Below are 16,230 nucleotides of genomic sequence, written 5' to 3' on the forward strand. Positions count from 1 at the left end.
GCATAAAATGGCCAAGAACTGGGGTCTTAGAAGGAGAAAGGCTGAGGGGAGAGGGGCTCCCAAAGGAGAAGTGGGTGATGTCAGGGCATGGGGTAGGGGGAAAGTGCCCAGAGGAGAAGCGGGTAAAGGTGGGGAGCAGATGGTCTAGATGGGCTACGTTGGAGCTGTTGTGTGAGAAAAACGTGGGGGGGGGGGGGGAGAAATGAGCCAAGATTTCATGACACTTTGTTGTGTAATAAAATCCCTGTAGAGGAGACCCTTTGGAAGAATTCACACTGAGGACAAAATTGTATGTTAAAGGTTTCCAGTCACGCTGAGGCTGTGCTCCGAAGCTAAGCTGTGGGGGGCGGGGGGGGGACAGGGTGTGTGTGAAAAATCCCCAACACACCAAGATGTCACCCATTCCCTTTCCTTCTCCCGTTTCCTTCCTCCTTTCTGCTCACTCCCTTCTTCCCCACTCTACTCTCTGTGCCCAAACCTGCTTCTCTTCTGCCTCTGCCCCTGCCCTGCCCTGCCCTGCCCTTCTTATCTGCCTGCTGCCAGCTCCCATCAGGCCTGCTGGCCCAAGATAACAGGGGATGTTGACTCCTGGTTTCGAATCCTGTCCAGGACTCTTGTCAGCAGATACTGAGACTTTATAGAACAGAGTCCACTCCTGCTGGGGTCCATCTTGTCAAGATGGGGCGGTGATCTGTGAGGTTGACTTCACGAAACACAAGCCCCACGCACGGAGCCTACAGCTGAACAAGCAAGGGGAGACGCACGAGTCCAGGAATCACCCCTGCTGCAGACTGCCTCCCCCTGGGCTGTGTCTGCTGGACTACCTTTCTCCCATGGCCCCAGGTTCATGAGAAAACAGGCGAGAAGTCTCTCAAGGAAAAGGTCATGGTTGGCCATGCGACCTGGGTAGGAGCTCGAGACAGGGCCAGACCTGCCAACCCTACTCTAAGCGGAGGATGGGGGAGACCGGGGTGGGTGAGTGGACAGGAACCTGGGTGGTGTGGTTGGGAAGAGCTGTTGAGCACTGAATCTTGACTATTGACCTTAAAGGTCCTGGGGGGCGGGGGGGATCTCACACACCCAGCCCCCAACTACGGCTAGGGTTCGGCGGAGGGAATTCTGCCAGGCAAAACAGGTGGAGACATGTCAGAACTCCAAGGCAGGTGACAGCTGGGCCCCCTATTGGCCCCATGCATACACTGACAAGCACAGACACACAGGCTCTGGGGCTCAGTCCCACAGCCCACTGTCATCTCACAAACACACACTAACCATGCACATTCCCAATAAATCCCGCAGACAGAATGTGTACTATCTGCTACATCAGAGTTGTAGGGCTCAGGTGCTGGCCCCGCTGCCCAGCAGCTGTGTGGCTTTGGGAAAGTCGCTTAGCTTCTCTGTGCCTCTGTTTGCTCAACTGGAGGATTGGGCATGCTACAAGGTGAGAGACATCGCCTGTCATGCATGTGTGATCTCAGGCACACACACACGTGGCTGGTGTCTGCTTGCTAACCCACAGCCTGTGCCTGCACCTGTACACACACTCACAAGAACCACACACTCACCCATGCAGCACCTCACATTCCTTGTGCCAAAACCTGGTTCCATCAGCTCAGGTCAAGTCCATCCTCCAGAGCCCCCCTTGTGGTTGCTCCATCCCCAGGGGGAAGCACTCCTTTCTCTGACAAGACCACACATGTCCCCCGTTATTCTCAGTGCTTCCACCAGCTGGAAAGCCCCTCCTCTACCCTGTCATCAGAGCTTTGAAGGCCTTGTTCTGGGCCAGCCACCTCCTCCAGGTAGCACTGTCTACCCACAGCCACACCTATGGGTTCCCAGGGAACTTTAACCAAGTAGAGGAATCTATAAATCATCAAAGGTCACCACTGGCGCTCTGAGGAGTGGGTGGAGCCTGAGCCCTGGGCCAGTTTGAGAGACTGGGCACTTTGCTAGGTGGCTGGCAGGAAACCCAGGCCTGAGGCAGGACAGAGCTGCATGGCCTCCAGGCCAGCCCAGCAAGTGGCTGGTGTGTCCCACCTGGCCTCTGGCCCTGAGTGCTGACCACAGAGCAGGTCCCCATGGAGGAGCCTACGGCCTCTAGCTCCCGGTGAGTGCCCCCCAAGGAGATGCCTCCTGGACTATTTGGGTGTTCTTGGGCTTGGGCTCCTCCTCCCCCCAAGGACCCCTCAGTTTACACCCTTGGTCCATGGTCTCCCCAAGAACTTTGAAGGCCCTTCCCCAGGCTCAGCCCAAGGAAAGTTCTACTCCGGGTGCAGAGTCAAAGCCCTGGGCCTGGGCCCCCAGGCTGGACCCACCCAGGGAAGGTGAAGGAGGCGACAGAGCTTGTGGAGAGTGAGGGAGGAGCAGAGCTCTTGGAGGTGCCCTTAGCAGTGGTTCTCAGCCTTCCTAATGCTGAGACCCTTTCAGTTCCTCATGTGGTGCTGACCCCAACCATCAAATTATTTTTGTTGCTACTTCATAACTGTAATTTTGGTGTTATGAATCGGGCGACTCCTGACCCCCAAATGGGGTCGCGACCCACAGGTTGAGAACCACTGCCTTAGGAGTTGATTTGACAGGCAAGTATGTGGAAGGGAGAAAGCAAAGGGGAAGTCTCTGGGGAAACTGGTCAGTCCTGGGTCAACGACCAACGGAGGGGGACCCCCTTCAACCCCCAAGAAGAGGTAGTGATGTTGCCGGCATGGCTGGGCCAGAGGCCGGAGGGTGCTCCCAGGATTCCTGGCAAAGCAGACTCTCCAGACAGACCCAGGGGCGGGTAGCCGGTTGTCCTGCTGACGCGGTTACTTTCCCCAGAGCGGAGCACCGCGCTGCGGTGGCCCGCGACCTGCTCCTGGCAGCACTGGAGGACCTGAGCCAGGAGCAGCTGAAGCGCTTCCGCCACAAGCTGCGGCACGCCAGCGAGGGCAGCCGCAGCATCCCGTGGAGCCGTCTGGAGCGAGCCGACGCCCTGGACTTGCTTGAACGGTTGGTTGAGTTCTACGGGCCAGAGCCTGCGCTGGAGGTGGCCCGCAAGGCCCTGAAGCGGTCAGACGTGCGTGATGTGGCCACTCGACTCAAGGAGCAGCGGCTACAGCGTGAGCACCGGTGGGGGCTGGGGGTGGGCAGGTGGACCCGGCGCAGCTGGCCGCCCACACCTCCTTTCCACTCTCTGGGAAGTGCGGTTGCAAACTCCCAGGGGCTGGGTGGGCCTTGAGGGCTCCTAGGTAGGCGCCCTGAGGTTGTTGGGGTTACGAATTGGGCTGCCATCCGCATGGTCAGCAGTTCGAAGCCACCAGCAGCTCCGAGGGAGAACTACTGGGCTCTTTATTCCGGTAAACAGTTACAGTCTTCGAAATCCACTGGGGGGTCACGCCCTGGTGAGTCAACAGTGACATCCGTGTCACGCCCCCTCCCCGAGCGCCAGGCAAGGCCTCACAGCACTCTCCCTTCCAGGCCTCGGCCCGGGCCCCGGGGCAGAGCTCTCTGTGTCTGGTAGGTACGGCCTAGCCCATCAGGGTGGCAGGGCCAGACTCCATCGGGGAGTCCGGACAGCTTGTCTCAGGGCGGAGGCTGGGGAGACTGAGCTGACAGCGGGGCGGGGAGTGGGATTCAGCGACTGACCCGGTGCTCCTGCCCTCCCCCCACCCCTCCCCCGCCCCCTGCCCCTGCTTCCCAGAATACAAGAGGACTTACAGGGCACATGTGCTGCTGCTGCACGCCAAGGTGAAGGAGAGGAACGCCCGCTCTGTCAAGATCACCAAGCGCTTCACCAAGCTCCTCATCGCGCCCGAGAGCACGGAGGCCGACGCCTACACCGAGGCCCACGAGCTGCTGCCGCCTGAGGAGCCCGTGCCCAGGCGCGCGCGCCGCTCCAACACCGACACCTTCAACCGGCTGTTCGGCCGCGATGACGAGGGTGAGCGGCCCCTGACCGTAGTGCTGCAGGGCCCGGCGGGCATCGGCAAGACCATGGCGGCCAAGAAGATCCTGTACGACTGGGCGGCGGGCAAGCTGTACCACGGCCAGGTTGACTTCGCCTTCTTCCTGTGCTGCCACGAGCTGCTCGAGCAAGCCTGTGCGCGCAGCTTGGGCGACCTGGTCCTGGAGCAGTGCCGGGACCGTCGCGCGCCCGTGCGCCAGATCCTGGCGCAACCCGAGCGGCTGCTGTTCATCCTGGACGGCGCGGATGAGCTCCTGGCGGCTGGGTCCGCCGAGGCGGCTGGGTCCACCGAGGCGGCGCCCTGCACCGACCCCTTCGAGGCGGTGAGCGGCGCGCGGCTGCTGGGGGCCCTGCTGAGCAAGGCGCTGCTGCCCCCGGCCCGCCTGCTGGTGACGACGCGCGCTGCCCTGCCTGCGCAGCTGCAGGGCCACCTGCGCTCGCCGCAGTGCGCCGAGGTGCGGGGCTTCTCGGACAAGGACAAGAAGAAGTACTTCTACAAGTTCTTCCCGGACGAGCGCACGGCCGAGCGCACCTACCGCTTCGTGAAGGAGAACGAGACGCTGTTCGCGCTGTGCTTCGTGCCCTTCGTGAGCTGGATCGTGTGCTCCGTGCTGCGCCAGCAGCTGGAGCGCGGCCAGGACCTCTCGCGCACCTCCAAGACCACCACGTCCGTCTACCTGCTCTTCCTCATCAGCCTGCTGAGCTCGGCGCCCCCCGCCAAGGAGGCCGGGCTGCAGGGCGAGCTGCGCAAGCTGTGCCGCCTAGCCCGCGAGGGCGTCCTGGGACGCCGCGCACAGTTCACCGAGCAGGACCTGGCGCGCCAGGAGCTGCGCGGCTCCAAAGTGCAGGGACTGTTCCTCAGCCAGAAGGAGATGCCGGGCTTGCTGGAGGCCGAGGTCGCCTACCAGTTCACCGACCACAGCTTCCAGGAGTTCTTCGCCGCGCTGTCTTACCTGCTGGAGGAGGACGCGGGCCGCGAGGTCCCGGCCAGCAGCGTCGCGGAGCTCCTACGCGGCGACGCGGAGCTGCGCGGCCACCTGACGCTCACCACGCGCTTCCTTTTCGGGCTGCTGAGCGAGGAGCGCATGGGCGACATCGAGCGCCACTTCGGCTGCGTTGTCTCCAAGCGGGTGAAGCAAGACGCCTTGCAGTGGGTGCTGGGGCAGGGCCGCCCCGCGGCGACGCCCGAGGGCGCCGAGGGGCTGCAGGGGCCAGAGGAGCCTGAAGAGGAGGAGGAGGACGAGGAGGCCAACTACCCGCTGGAGTTACTGTACTGCCTCTATGAGACGCAGGAGGCTGAGTTCGTGCACCAGGCCCTGCACGGCCTGCCTGAGCTGACGCTGGAGCGCGTGCGACTCAGCCGCACCGACGTGGCCGTCCTGAGCTACTGCGTGCAGCACTGCCCGCGCGGCCAGGCCTTGCGGCTGCGGGGGTGTGGGCTGAGCGTGGTGCGGGAGAAGAAGAGGAAGAGCCTGGTGAAGCGACTTCAGAACAGCCTGGGCGGCAGGTGAGTCCACTGGGCAGGGCGGGCAGGGGCTGCTGAGCGCCCACCTGGGCCTTGGAGTGTGTACACACTCGAGGGACCGCCCCGAGGGCTGGCGGGACCCCAGGGCTGCCTTTGCCCGGTCCCTTACCAAGCGGCCCAGCTCGGGCAGATTAGCTTGGGGGATTAGCGGATAAACTTTGTTGATTTCCTAATCTGCTGCATTAGCTTGTCTCACAAGCTGTCACCACACCAAGGACAGTGAAGTGTTTGCTGCAGATTAGTCAGCACGTGTAAAACTGTGTTTACCTTGCTCTTTCCCCAGGGGCTCTCCTGTGCCTACCCCTCCAGCCAGGGCTTTGGCCCCTCCCCCTTCTCCACCCTGCCTTTTGAGAGCATGGAGTTGGGAGGGTGGGGTGCCTGGCCTATCTGGCCCTTCCCTCTACCCACAGCAGGCTTAGCTGCTGGTGTCCCAGCTGGCCTGGGACCACTGACCCCAGAAACACCCCATTCTCCTCCAGTAGACTCTCAGTACCCCACGGCAAGGCCCCAGCCCTTTCTAACCTGAGCAGGTGTGCAACATGTGAGAGGATGGTGTGAGCTCGTGGCCAAGGCGGAGAGAGACAGACCCACATGTGCTGTGGAGAGCAGAAAATGCATCTTTCTGGGTCCTGGTTGGGGACGGTGGGGGTGGGGGGGCAGTGACAGGGCATTCCAGGATCAAGTAAAGTGTCCTGGCTCCCCCTGGGGCACAGTCCTTTCTTGGAGGGAAGGACTGGGAGGGAGCCGCCCGATCACCTCCCTCTCTCCCCCAGGAATTCTCAATCCGGCCAGAAACAACGGCAAGTCTCCCTGCTGAGGCCGCTGTGTGAGGCCATGGTTGACCAGCACTGTGGTCTGGGCAGCCTGATGTGAGTGACCATGCCCCAGCCAGGGCCTCCCAGGGAGGGGACTCGGAGCTGGGGACAGCCACGCCTTCTAGGGAGGGGTAAGCTTAGTGTGTTGCACTCCTCAAGGTGAGGCTGCTATGTGCAAGGGGTTCCTCTGGGTTCTTGGAAACAATGGTGGAAGGTGTTCAGTGGGAAGGGTCCCAGCCCAATGGCCTGGGACCTCGGGTGCCACTGTGCAAGTCAGCCACCTTCCCCCAGCCTCCAGTTCCCCTTCGGTAAAGTGGGGCCAGAGACACCATGTCTGAGAGCCGGGTCCACAGTTCAGACACTGGGCCAAGCACACAGGGGTCCCTGTGCTGCATGGCCAGTCCAGCCCCGCTTGCCGACTCACAGAGACCCTAGGGATTGATGACAGGAGCCTGAGGGCTTCCAACTTCAGCTGCTAACTGGAAGGTCAGCAGTTCAAGCCCCTGAGCCCTTCCATGCAGACCCCAGCCCGCCAGCCATGGGGACCGAGGGGGAAGTCCTGAATGAAGTCGACAGCAAAGGGACGGGTTAGGTGTCAACCCCTAAGGGTGTGGACAGCAGGTCTGTGTGGGCCGACAAAAGGCCAGCAGTCCAGTGTCCTGGAGGAGGAGGGGACTCGGACTCCAGGGTGGCGGGGCCTCCGTGGGTCCAGGGCAGCAGGTGTGGGGCAGCATGGGCCTCAAAGACTGGGGCAGGGTGTGCAGTTGGGGAGTCATGAAGTGTCAGGGCCACAGACGAGCCCCATGCTCTGGCTCCCAGGCTATCCCGTTGCAAGCTCCCAGACTCGGTCTGCAGGGACCTGGCCGAGGCCCTGCGGCTGGCCCCCGCCCTGACCGAGTTGGACCTCCAGCACAACAGTCTCAGCGAAACGGGCCTGAAGGTGCTGTGTGAAGGGCTAGCCTGGCCCAAGTGCCAAGTGCAGACACTCAGGTGAGGCCCTGCTGGGAGAGGTGGGAGCTGGGGGATCCCGGAAAGGGCCCCTCAGCCCCTCCTGAGACTGGCTCCTTGTAGGGTGCAGCAGCCCGGCCTTCAGGAAGGCCTGCAGTACGTGGTCAGCTTGCTCCAGCAGAGCTCGGCACTGGCCACACTGGACCTCTGCGGCTGCCAACTGCCAGAAGCCACTGTGAAGTACCTGTGTGCCACCCTGCAGCACCCGGCATGCAGCCTGCAAACCCTCAGGTACTGGCAGGGGCCATGTGTTGGGGATGCTACCTTCCACACTGGGGAACTGGGGACCCCGAAGGACCACGCTGAAACCAGCTGTTAGGCTAGCCACAGAGGTCCAGCCTCTGAAACCCAAGCCCCTAACGGGTCGGCCATCTCTCCACTGGGCCCTTTGGTCACAGCCTCAGCAATAGGTCCCTCCTCTGCTTCCCAGGCCTTGGTTCTCCACCCCACCCCTGCCCTCCCCTCATCTCTGCCTTCTGCTCTCCCATGGGATGTGGCCCCCTCCTCGAGCCTGGGCTCTGGGCCCCTCACCCTCCCTGCCCCCCACATGGCTGCCCAGGCCTGCGCCCCTTGACCACCCCTCTGTCCTCTGCTTGGCTGCAGCCTGGACTCCATGGAGCTGAGTGAGGACTCCCTGCAGGAGCTGCGGGCTGTGAAGGCGGCAAAGCCGAGTCTGGTCATCACACACGCTGGGCTAGACGACCTCCCAGAGCCCGTCAAGAGTGTCAGCAGTGCCTTCTGAGGGCCTGGAGCTTACCACTCACTGGGCAGCGAGGCTTCTCACAGCCCCAAAGAGGTCTTGGCTGGGAGACAGAGACATGGATGCGCAGGTGGGAGGCTCAGGCAGACGTGGCTCTCCCCAGCCGGACTTTCTCCCCCCCTGGGGGGCCTCCCGGCCATTGTCTGTTGAAGGATGGGGGTGTGGGTCCCTTTAATGGGCACCTCCACCGGTCTGCTCCAACACAGTGACTCCTCCGTGCGCTGACCTCACCCCATTCACCCTGTGACTGCAGTCCCCACAACTCCACCCCTGGCCTCAGTGTGGTCAGCAGGCAGCTCATGATCTCCCCCGCGGAAATCAGGCTCTGGCCTGAGGTTGGACCTGTGAGCAGCAAGGAGCCTTCAACCTCCCTCCTCGCCCTCATGAAAGTCAAGCTGAAGGAGAGCAGGGGAGAAGGTGGGCAGGGGCCCCAGCCCCAGTCACTGATAATAAAGGCCTGGAAATCCACTTCAGTCTGATAAGACATCTGGCAGGCACTCCTCATCTGTCTTTTGCCCCCAGATTCGACCAGGGTGAAAGCCATTGTCTCCACCATGCTCAGGGAGATCTAGGATGGTCCTTGAGTCTGCTGGCCCCTGTTGGGGGGGCTTCAGGCAGGGCAGTTCTTCCACTTACTGGGGGGATTTCCCTTCACAATCACCTTTCTAAATTCACCCATTCATGCAACCCACAAAACAGACAACATTTCTGCCCTCCTGGGCTGTGTGATCCATAAACATGTGCCACATGCATGATAGCACACATGATAGAATAAGTACCTATGTGATACCTAAGTAAGTACATGAAGAAATAGACCCTATGAGACTATAAGTACCTGTGTCGTGTATGAGCATGTGACACATGCTTGGGAACCCACATGGCACATATACAACACAAACAGGTATATGTAATGAAATGCTTAAAATAATAAGTACATGCATATGTGATACATAAGAAGGCTAATGTATAAATGTACCATCTCTCGCTGCCATCAAGTCAGTGCTGCCCCCTTGTGGGTGCCGGAGACTGTAACTGTTGACAGGACTAGAAGCCCTGTCTCCAGCCGAGCTGTTAGTGGTTTCAACTTGTAACCACTACGCTACCAGAGCTCTTTAGGAGGCAACGCCCGTACAAATGGAATACACAGACACATGTGCTACAGCCCAGAATAAAGTACATGCATGAGACACACACTCTGAATGTATATGTGTGACACCCAGACATGCAACACAATAAGTACGCATGTGACACCCTGGCATAAGTGATGCAAGCATATGATGCACTACATATGAGGCATGGACACATACAATACACATATGTGATACAGACACATAATTCAACATAAAGGCATGTGGTGCACAGACAGGCACGTGTGCTACATATTAAGTATACTGGACATATGTGATCCGATATAACTGCGATACACAAAACACATGATACACTACATACACAGGTGACACAATGCACACATGATTCAATTAGCACACACCTGATGATCAGCCACACTGACAATACACGTGTGCTACAGACCCATGAGACACAGTAAACACACACCACAAGACACAAATGGCACAATAAGTACACACCTGATACACAAACACGTGCAGCAGACACACGGGAAAGTGACACAGTAAGCACATGTGTGCTCCACAAAGAACCGGTCCAGCTTACAGTGGAAGTGTGATGAGGAGGTGGGGAAGCAGTGGGAACCAGAGGGCCTCCGCGTGGAGTGGGTCTGGGGCCGGATGAAGAAGGACATCTGAGACAGAAATGATGAGCAAGCTTGAGAGCCCCCGAGGCCAGTGTCCAGCACATGCATAGGATATGGGGGTGGGGGGGAGTGGGGGGCTCTTCCTGCAAGAGCTGGGCCCTGCAGAGGAGGCTGGTGTGGGAGGAGTAGGAGATGAAGGCAGCGCTCCAAGGCAGGGGCAGGAGGAGCTTGCTCTGCTGGACCGGACCCTCTGGTCACCTAGGCGTGAGTCTGCCTGAGAGCCGTAGCAGGGCGGGATTGGGGCAGAATGGACTCTGGCTGCAGAGGGAGCAGCTGGAGCTGCTGGGTGGGACTGATGCAGGACAGAGAGGGATGGTCTGAGGGCTGAGTGGAGGGCACCAGGGTTAGAGGTGAGGGGTGGGGTGGAACAGGGAGGAACAGGGAGGGTTTCCTGGGGGCTGGGTCGACTGGTGCTTCTGATTAGGGGTGAACAATAGTGAAGACAAAGCAGGCTGTGATTTGGGGCACCGTCAGAGGGCCCGAGGTTGCCCTCAAATTCCACCAGTAGAGTCACCTAACGAGCTTAAAGGTCACCCATCACCTCCCACCAGTTCTGGCCACAACATGCACCAGGTCCAACTGCCTGCCTCTCAGGCCTTCCCACTGTGGACCTTACACCCCCCCCCACCCCACCCCCCTCGGCAGCCTGTGCAGACATCCGGGTCTAGCCCTGCCCACTTCTTTCCCGGGGCCGCCTTCCGGGGGCGGGCACCTCAGGCCCTTCCTGGTGAAGTGAGTTAGCCGCCACCCTCTTCTCTCGATTCAGGCTCTGGATGGGCAGGGGTGTTTCCTGGCCCCTGGTCACCCCAGCCTCCCTCCCGGTGTCCACAGCAGGAGGCCAGCTGCGGGTGAGTCCCAGTCTCTGCCCTAGCCTGGCCTCCACCCTGAGTGACTCCAGCCCAGGGTCTCTCCCTTCTGTGGCCTGGTCCCTGTTACTCAAGAAAACCATAAACCTACCCCAGTCCCCAAGCCTGGCCCCCATCTGTCTCCCATCTGACCCTCCAGCCTTCCCTCCAACAGCAAGGCTGAAGGGTGGGGGATCAGGGCTCCTGGGCACAGCTTGAAGAGCCGTCAGAGGACCCCCAAAGGGGCTCACTCAGGGCCCTGCAGTGGGAGCTTGGGCAACAAGCAGAAAGCCTCAGTTCATCCTGGAGGTCAAGACCAGGAGGTTTGAGCAGTTCTTGGGGCTCAGGGTGGAAGCCAGGAAGCCTCTGGAAAGGGCCCCGGGGGCTGCAAGGTGTCTCCTGGGTCGGTGGGGGTAGAGAATGTGCTCAGGCTCTACTGTGTTGGAGACATCAGTCAGGTCTGAGGTGGATTTATTTGGGGGGTGGTCCATGGGTGCTGGAAGGGGAGGCCCAGTGGACTGGGGGTTCTGAGCCAGACCCTTCTGCAGGCCAGCTCCCTCCCTCCATGGATGGCACAGGAGAGGATGCCACCACATTCACTGCACGCGCTCTGCCCAGTGACCCCCGACTCTGGGCCCCGGTGACCAGCACGGACCTGGGCACACGCGTGTACCATGAAGTGCTGCATGTGAGCGGCGTGTACAATGGGGCTGGTGGGGACACGCACCGGGCCATTCTGCCTTGCCCCCTTAATGTCAGGCTGGAGGCCCCTGCAGAGCCAGGGGAGCAGCTGGATGAGACCTTCACCCTGGACACCAACACAGGTGGCCACTTCCTGCCCGTCCTCCTCCCCCTCTTAAGGGACTCCCATCCCAATACCTCCCAACTTTACCCACAGGGTCTCAGGACCCCAACTCTCAAGACAAAGGCAATTCTGAAGGCCCAGCTGGGGTGGGGCACGTGGGTCTAGTTCCCTTTCCCCTCTGTTCATTCTGGTCAGGTCCTGTGTGCAGCCCTCCGAACAGGGAAACTGAGTCTCAGAGGGATCGGAGTGGCAGTCAGGGGTAGGGGTGGCTGGCCCTGGTCTCCTGACCATCCACTTCTCCCCAGATGACCAAGGCCCCCACCCCACAGGCTCCTTTCTGCACACAGTGGAGTCGGCCAGCTTCCGAGCCTCACAGCGCATCTACATGCACCGCACGCTGCCCCGTGTCCTGGCCTTCAGCGTGTCCATTGAGCGAGTGGCTGCTGGGAGCCAGCCTGTCACAGTGTGCCTACGGGCAGCTTTCTCCCCAGACAGCCCAGACCTGGACCTGCACCTGGGCCCAGACTTTCTTGGAGCTCGGTCAGGGGGCAGGGGGCGGGGGGAGCACGGAGAGGTTGTAAGGGGCAGCAGGGCAGTAAGGGGGGAGCTCAGGGCAAGATGAGTGGGGAGAGCCCAGTGACAATGTAGGGGGCGCAGACATGTGGAGGGGACTTAAGAGGGTGCAGTGGGAGGGTTAGGGTGAGAGTGAGGAGCTACAGGGAATGCTCGGAGGATGGGGGGCAGGGGACAGAGGAGGGGGCTTGAGTGGGGTGGTGAAGGGGTCAGCCTGAGGGCAGAGGACCCTGTCCCTGACCCACCACCCATGCCCGTAGGTGCCTGTATGGGCGCACGCTCACCCCGGAGCAGCCTGGGGGGGCCCAGCAGGAGGTGCACATGATGTGGACGCCTGTGCCCGAGGCCCTGACCCTGGAGGAAGACGAAGAAGACAGGGTCTGGGAGTTCCTGACCACTGTGGGTGGCAGCCAGACAGAGGCCCGGGCTTTGCTTCAGGAGGCTCTGCGGCTGCGGGATGGGGGCCTGCTGTACAGGACCCATGCACAGGCCTGGGCCGGGCTCTGGGCAGGCTGCGGCCTGGATGTGGCAGGGCCCCTGCGGCTGCGCCAGGCCCTGCGAGGTGCCCTCTACTACCTGCTCAGCGCACTGCCCCAGCCCGGTGCCCCAGCGCCCATCTGCCATGGCCTCAGCCCTGGGGGCCTCTCCAACGGTAGCCGTGGCCAGTGCTACTGGGGCCACGTCTTCTGGGACCAGGTGAGCACCTTGTACCCCGACTGGGCAGGCAGAAAGCAGAAGGTTCCGGGGCCCAGACAGCTGACCTACCAGGCTGGGAGCCAGGTGGGGCCTCTCACATATCCAGGGGTGGGGCTCTCCTGAGAGCAGACTCCTCAGGACCTGGGGAGAGAGTCTGGTGCAGGGACCAGGGGAGCAGGGGTAATAAGGGCAACATCTGATAGGCAGAGGCACAAGACTGGGTGACCACTAGACTGGAACCTGGGTTACACCAACCCAGCGAGTTGACACTCTGGCCCCTCAGACTGCTTCAGGGAGAGTCCTCACCCCTCCTGGGTTCTGGCTGCACCCTGGGCAGATTCAGCTGCTAAGAGTAGCAGGAACAGTCTGGGTGGGTGTTAGGAAGCAGCTGGGAAAGCAAAGGTGGTGGGAGCTTGCTGCCCCTCCCTGCATGCACACTGACATTCAGCCAGGGCAGGTGGGGGTCCTTCCAGACTAAGGGCCCTCGGCCTGCCCTCAGGATCTCTGGATGTTCCCGAATGTCCTGGTGTTCCACCCTGAGGCTGCCAGGGCCATCCTGGAGTACCGCATCCGCACGCTGCCCGGGGCCCTGCAGAATGCCCTCAGCCTGGGCTACCAGGTGACAGGGGCAGGGCTGGGGGGCAGTATCACCACTAAGGGAGGAGGTGGGACCACAGCCCTCCCCTGCCCTCAGACCACCACCGTGTGGTGTAACTGGCACATGGGGGTGCTGGCAGGTAAGGATGCTGCACTCAGCACTTCAGCCTGCATGAGGGGCTCAGAGACGGGAGAACCCCCCTCCATCCAGCAAGTGGGGTGGTGATCCAGCAAGTCAGGTAGGGTGGGCCGCCCACTCAGGCTGGCGCCACTCTGCAGGGAGCCAAGTTTGCCTGGGAGAGTGCGGGCTCTGGCCTGGAGGTCTGTCCTGAAGACATTTATGGAGTCCAGGAGGTGCATGTCAATGGGGCTGTTGTGTTGGCCTTTGAACTGTACTACCACGCCACTCAGGTGAGCTGCCACCATGCTGCCCCCGAGGCTCAGCCTCCTGTGATATGACCAGGGCTTTCTGCTCCGTTTGGGGACGTGGGGGAAGGGAGCACTTGGGGAGTTCCGTGAATTGTGGCTGGAGCCCCAGGCCCTGGACCCCCGACCACTCTTGTCCCCCTGCCCCCAGGATAAGCAGCTCTTCCAGGATGCTGGGGGCTGGGAGCTGGTCAGTGCTGTGGCCGAGTTCTGGTGCAGCCGAGTGGAGTGGGTCCCTGAGGAGGACAAGTTCCACCTGAGGGGTGAGGGACATGGGCGAGGAGGTGGGCTCCAAGGTCGACTCCCCAGGCTCACCCTGAGGCCCTCTTGCGCTCCTGTGCCCAGGAGTCATGCCTCCGGATGAATTCCACTCAGGCGTTAACAACTCTGTGTACAGCAACGTCCTGGTCCAGAACAGGTCAGGCCCTGGGCCAACCTCCACCTGCCCCTTTACGAGGGCCCACCTCAACCTGCCCACCCCACAACAGCCCACCACCACCTGACACCCCCCCCAATGGCCCCCCTCCCCCTGCCCACCCCATAACGGCCCACCACCACCTGCTCCCCTCATGAAGGCCCCCCATTTAGATCTGTCTTCCCTTCAGCCTACGCTTTGCTGTCTCTCTGGCCGAGGACCTGGGTCTGCCTATCCCCGACCGATGGCTGATGGTGGCCAACAAAATCAAGGTGCCCTTTGACCCAGAGAGGAACTTCCACCCCGAGTTTGATGGGTACCAGCTTGGTGAGTAGACTCCGAGCCTCCCGACACCAGAGAAGGTGCAACTGAATCTCCCAGTGGCCTTGAGTCCTTTCTGAACGCCCCCTCCTCCCAGAACATCCCTGGTTCCTATCAGCAGCACCTGCCTGCCAGTGCCCCACTATCAGCCACCCCCACCCCTGCTTTGCAGGTGAGGAGGTGAAGCAGGCAGACGTTGTACTCCTGGGCTACCCTGTCCCCTTCTCCCTGAGCCCCAGTATCCGGAGGAGGAACCTGGAGGTGTATGAGGCTGTGACATCCCCCCAGGGCCCTGCCATGACCTGGGTGAGGAGGCTGGGGGTAGAAGCTGGATTCCCCCTCCCCGAGCAGCAGCCTCAGTCTGTGTCCTTTGTCCTGTGTCCTCCCAACACACACAGAGCATGTTTGCGGTGGGCTGGCTGGAGCTGAAGGAGCCGGCTCGGGGACAGCAGCTCCTGGAGAGGAGTTTCGCCAATATCACAGAGCCCTTCAAGGTAGGAGTGTGGGCCCAGTGGGGTCCCAGCCTGGCAGGTCCCCCAGCCTCAGGAGGTGCTGCCCTGGCTGGGCCTCACCAACGTGGCCTCACAGGTGTGGACCGAGAATGCCGACGGGTCTGGAGCCGTGAACTTCCTGACGGGCATCGGGGGCTTTCTGCAGGCGGCCCTCTTTGGGTTCACGGGACTCAGGTGGGTACAGTGGCAGCCAAGTGGTCTCCCTGCCCCAGCTGCACCCCCTCACAGAAACCCCCTTGTCCCCAGGTTCACCAGGGCAGGGCTAGCCTTTGACCCTGTGTGTCCGACGGAGGTTTCTGGTGTTTTCGTCTCTGGCCTCTGCTACCAGGGTAGCAGGCTTGACTTCTCCTTCTCCGAGGGCTGTGTGACACTCGAGGTCACGGCTCGCACTGGGCCCTGGGCGCCACCCCTGGAGGCCGAGCTGAGCCCAACCCAGGCTCGGCTAGCCCTGCCCCCAGGTAGGTGGCTCCCTGTCCCCAAACTGGCCTCTGGGTGGGTGGCCCCAGGGCTTGGCCCCATGTTCCTCTCTCCTCCAGGCCACAAGGTCTCCTTTCCTCGATCCGCTGGCCGGATACAAAGATGTTCCTGCAGCTGCCCTGCTCCAGGAGGGGAGGCTCCGGCTGGGATTCCAGGAGGCCCCATTGGAGATACCAGGGTGCCTCCACCCCAGGCCCTCTCCCAGGTGCTGCCCTGAGAAGTTTCTGGGAATCCCTGTGCTCATCCCCTGCCCCTGTCTTTCCCAGAGCCCCCTGGCCTGCCAAGCCCACTCCAGCCCTCCTGCCTTGTCCCTGCTCCGTCAGCCACCTGACCCTCCAGGCTGGTGGTGTATCTGTCCAACACCTTGCCCTCCCCAAGGGCTGCTTCTCATATTCCCCGCCCCCGCCCCTCCAAGGAATCAACCAGCAAAGTGGGACGTGGGAAGTGGGTCCGTGTGGGGGCATCCCTCAGACTGGTACAGCCGGCTTCACCATAGCAGGTCGTTGGTGTCATGCTTTCTGGGGTCAGGCCAGCCCCTCGGCTGGGGCTGCATCCTGAGAGGCCAGGGGCCGGGGATACAGGAAAGGAGGCACCCTGGGTGTGGTGCTCAGTGGTGGCTGAGGCCTCACACGGGGGTGGGGGGGCAGGGACATGTTTGACCCCCTCTGCCAGGCTCTGTCAGTTGTAGGGGCCAGGGGGACACATAGGAGGACATGCACTCACGCCTCGGATGCTGAGAAATGC

At 61.4% G+C, this 16,230-nt stretch overlaps 2 protein-coding genes across 4 annotated transcripts; both read left to right on the forward strand.

Annotated features, from left to right (window-relative positions):
* Positions 1-2,078: 2,078 nt before the first annotated feature.
* On the forward strand, positions 2,079-8,030 carry NLRP6 (NLR family pyrin domain containing 6). The gene is made up of 8 exons (XM_075546165.1): positions 2,079-2,107; positions 2,815-3,095; positions 3,454-3,492; positions 3,677-5,447; positions 6,239-6,334; positions 7,100-7,270; positions 7,352-7,519; positions 7,892-8,030. The coding sequence occupies exons 1-8, from the start codon at positions 2,079-2,081 to the stop codon at positions 8,028-8,030; spliced, it is 2,694 nt and encodes an 897-aa protein (XP_075402280.1).
* A 2,492-nt stretch (positions 8,031-10,522) lies between these two features.
* On the forward strand, positions 10,523-15,981 carry PGGHG (protein-glucosylgalactosylhydroxylysine glucosidase). 3 transcript variants are annotated; one of them, XM_075545117.1, is made up of 14 exons: positions 10,523-10,667; positions 11,213-11,488; positions 11,799-12,009; positions 12,303-12,738; positions 13,238-13,357; positions 13,615-13,746; positions 13,913-14,024; positions 14,107-14,179; positions 14,367-14,503; positions 14,670-14,803; positions 14,896-14,991; positions 15,086-15,183; positions 15,256-15,467; positions 15,546-15,981. In XM_075545117.1, the coding sequence occupies exons 2-14, from the start codon at positions 11,230-11,232 to the stop codon at positions 15,701-15,703; spliced, it is 2,178 nt and encodes a 725-aa protein (XP_075401232.1). In that variant the 5' UTR covers positions 10,523-10,667; positions 11,213-11,229; the 3' UTR covers positions 15,704-15,981. The 3 variants fall into 3 exon arrangements, with proteins under 3 accessions (XP_075401232.1, XP_075401234.1, XP_075401233.1); XM_075545119.1 differs by lacking the exon at positions 11,213-11,488 and having other exon boundaries at positions 10,524-10,667; XM_075545118.1 differs by lacking the exon at positions 10,523-10,667 and having other exon boundaries at positions 11,217-11,352.
* Positions 15,982-16,230: the final 249 nt, after the last annotated feature.

This window comes from Tenrec ecaudatus, chromosome 4 (assembly GCF_050624435.1).
Source record: "Tenrec ecaudatus isolate mTenEca1 chromosome 4, mTenEca1.hap1, whole genome shotgun sequence".
Lineage (NCBI taxonomy): Eukaryota > Metazoa > Chordata > Mammalia > Afrosoricida > Tenrecidae > Tenrec > Tenrec ecaudatus.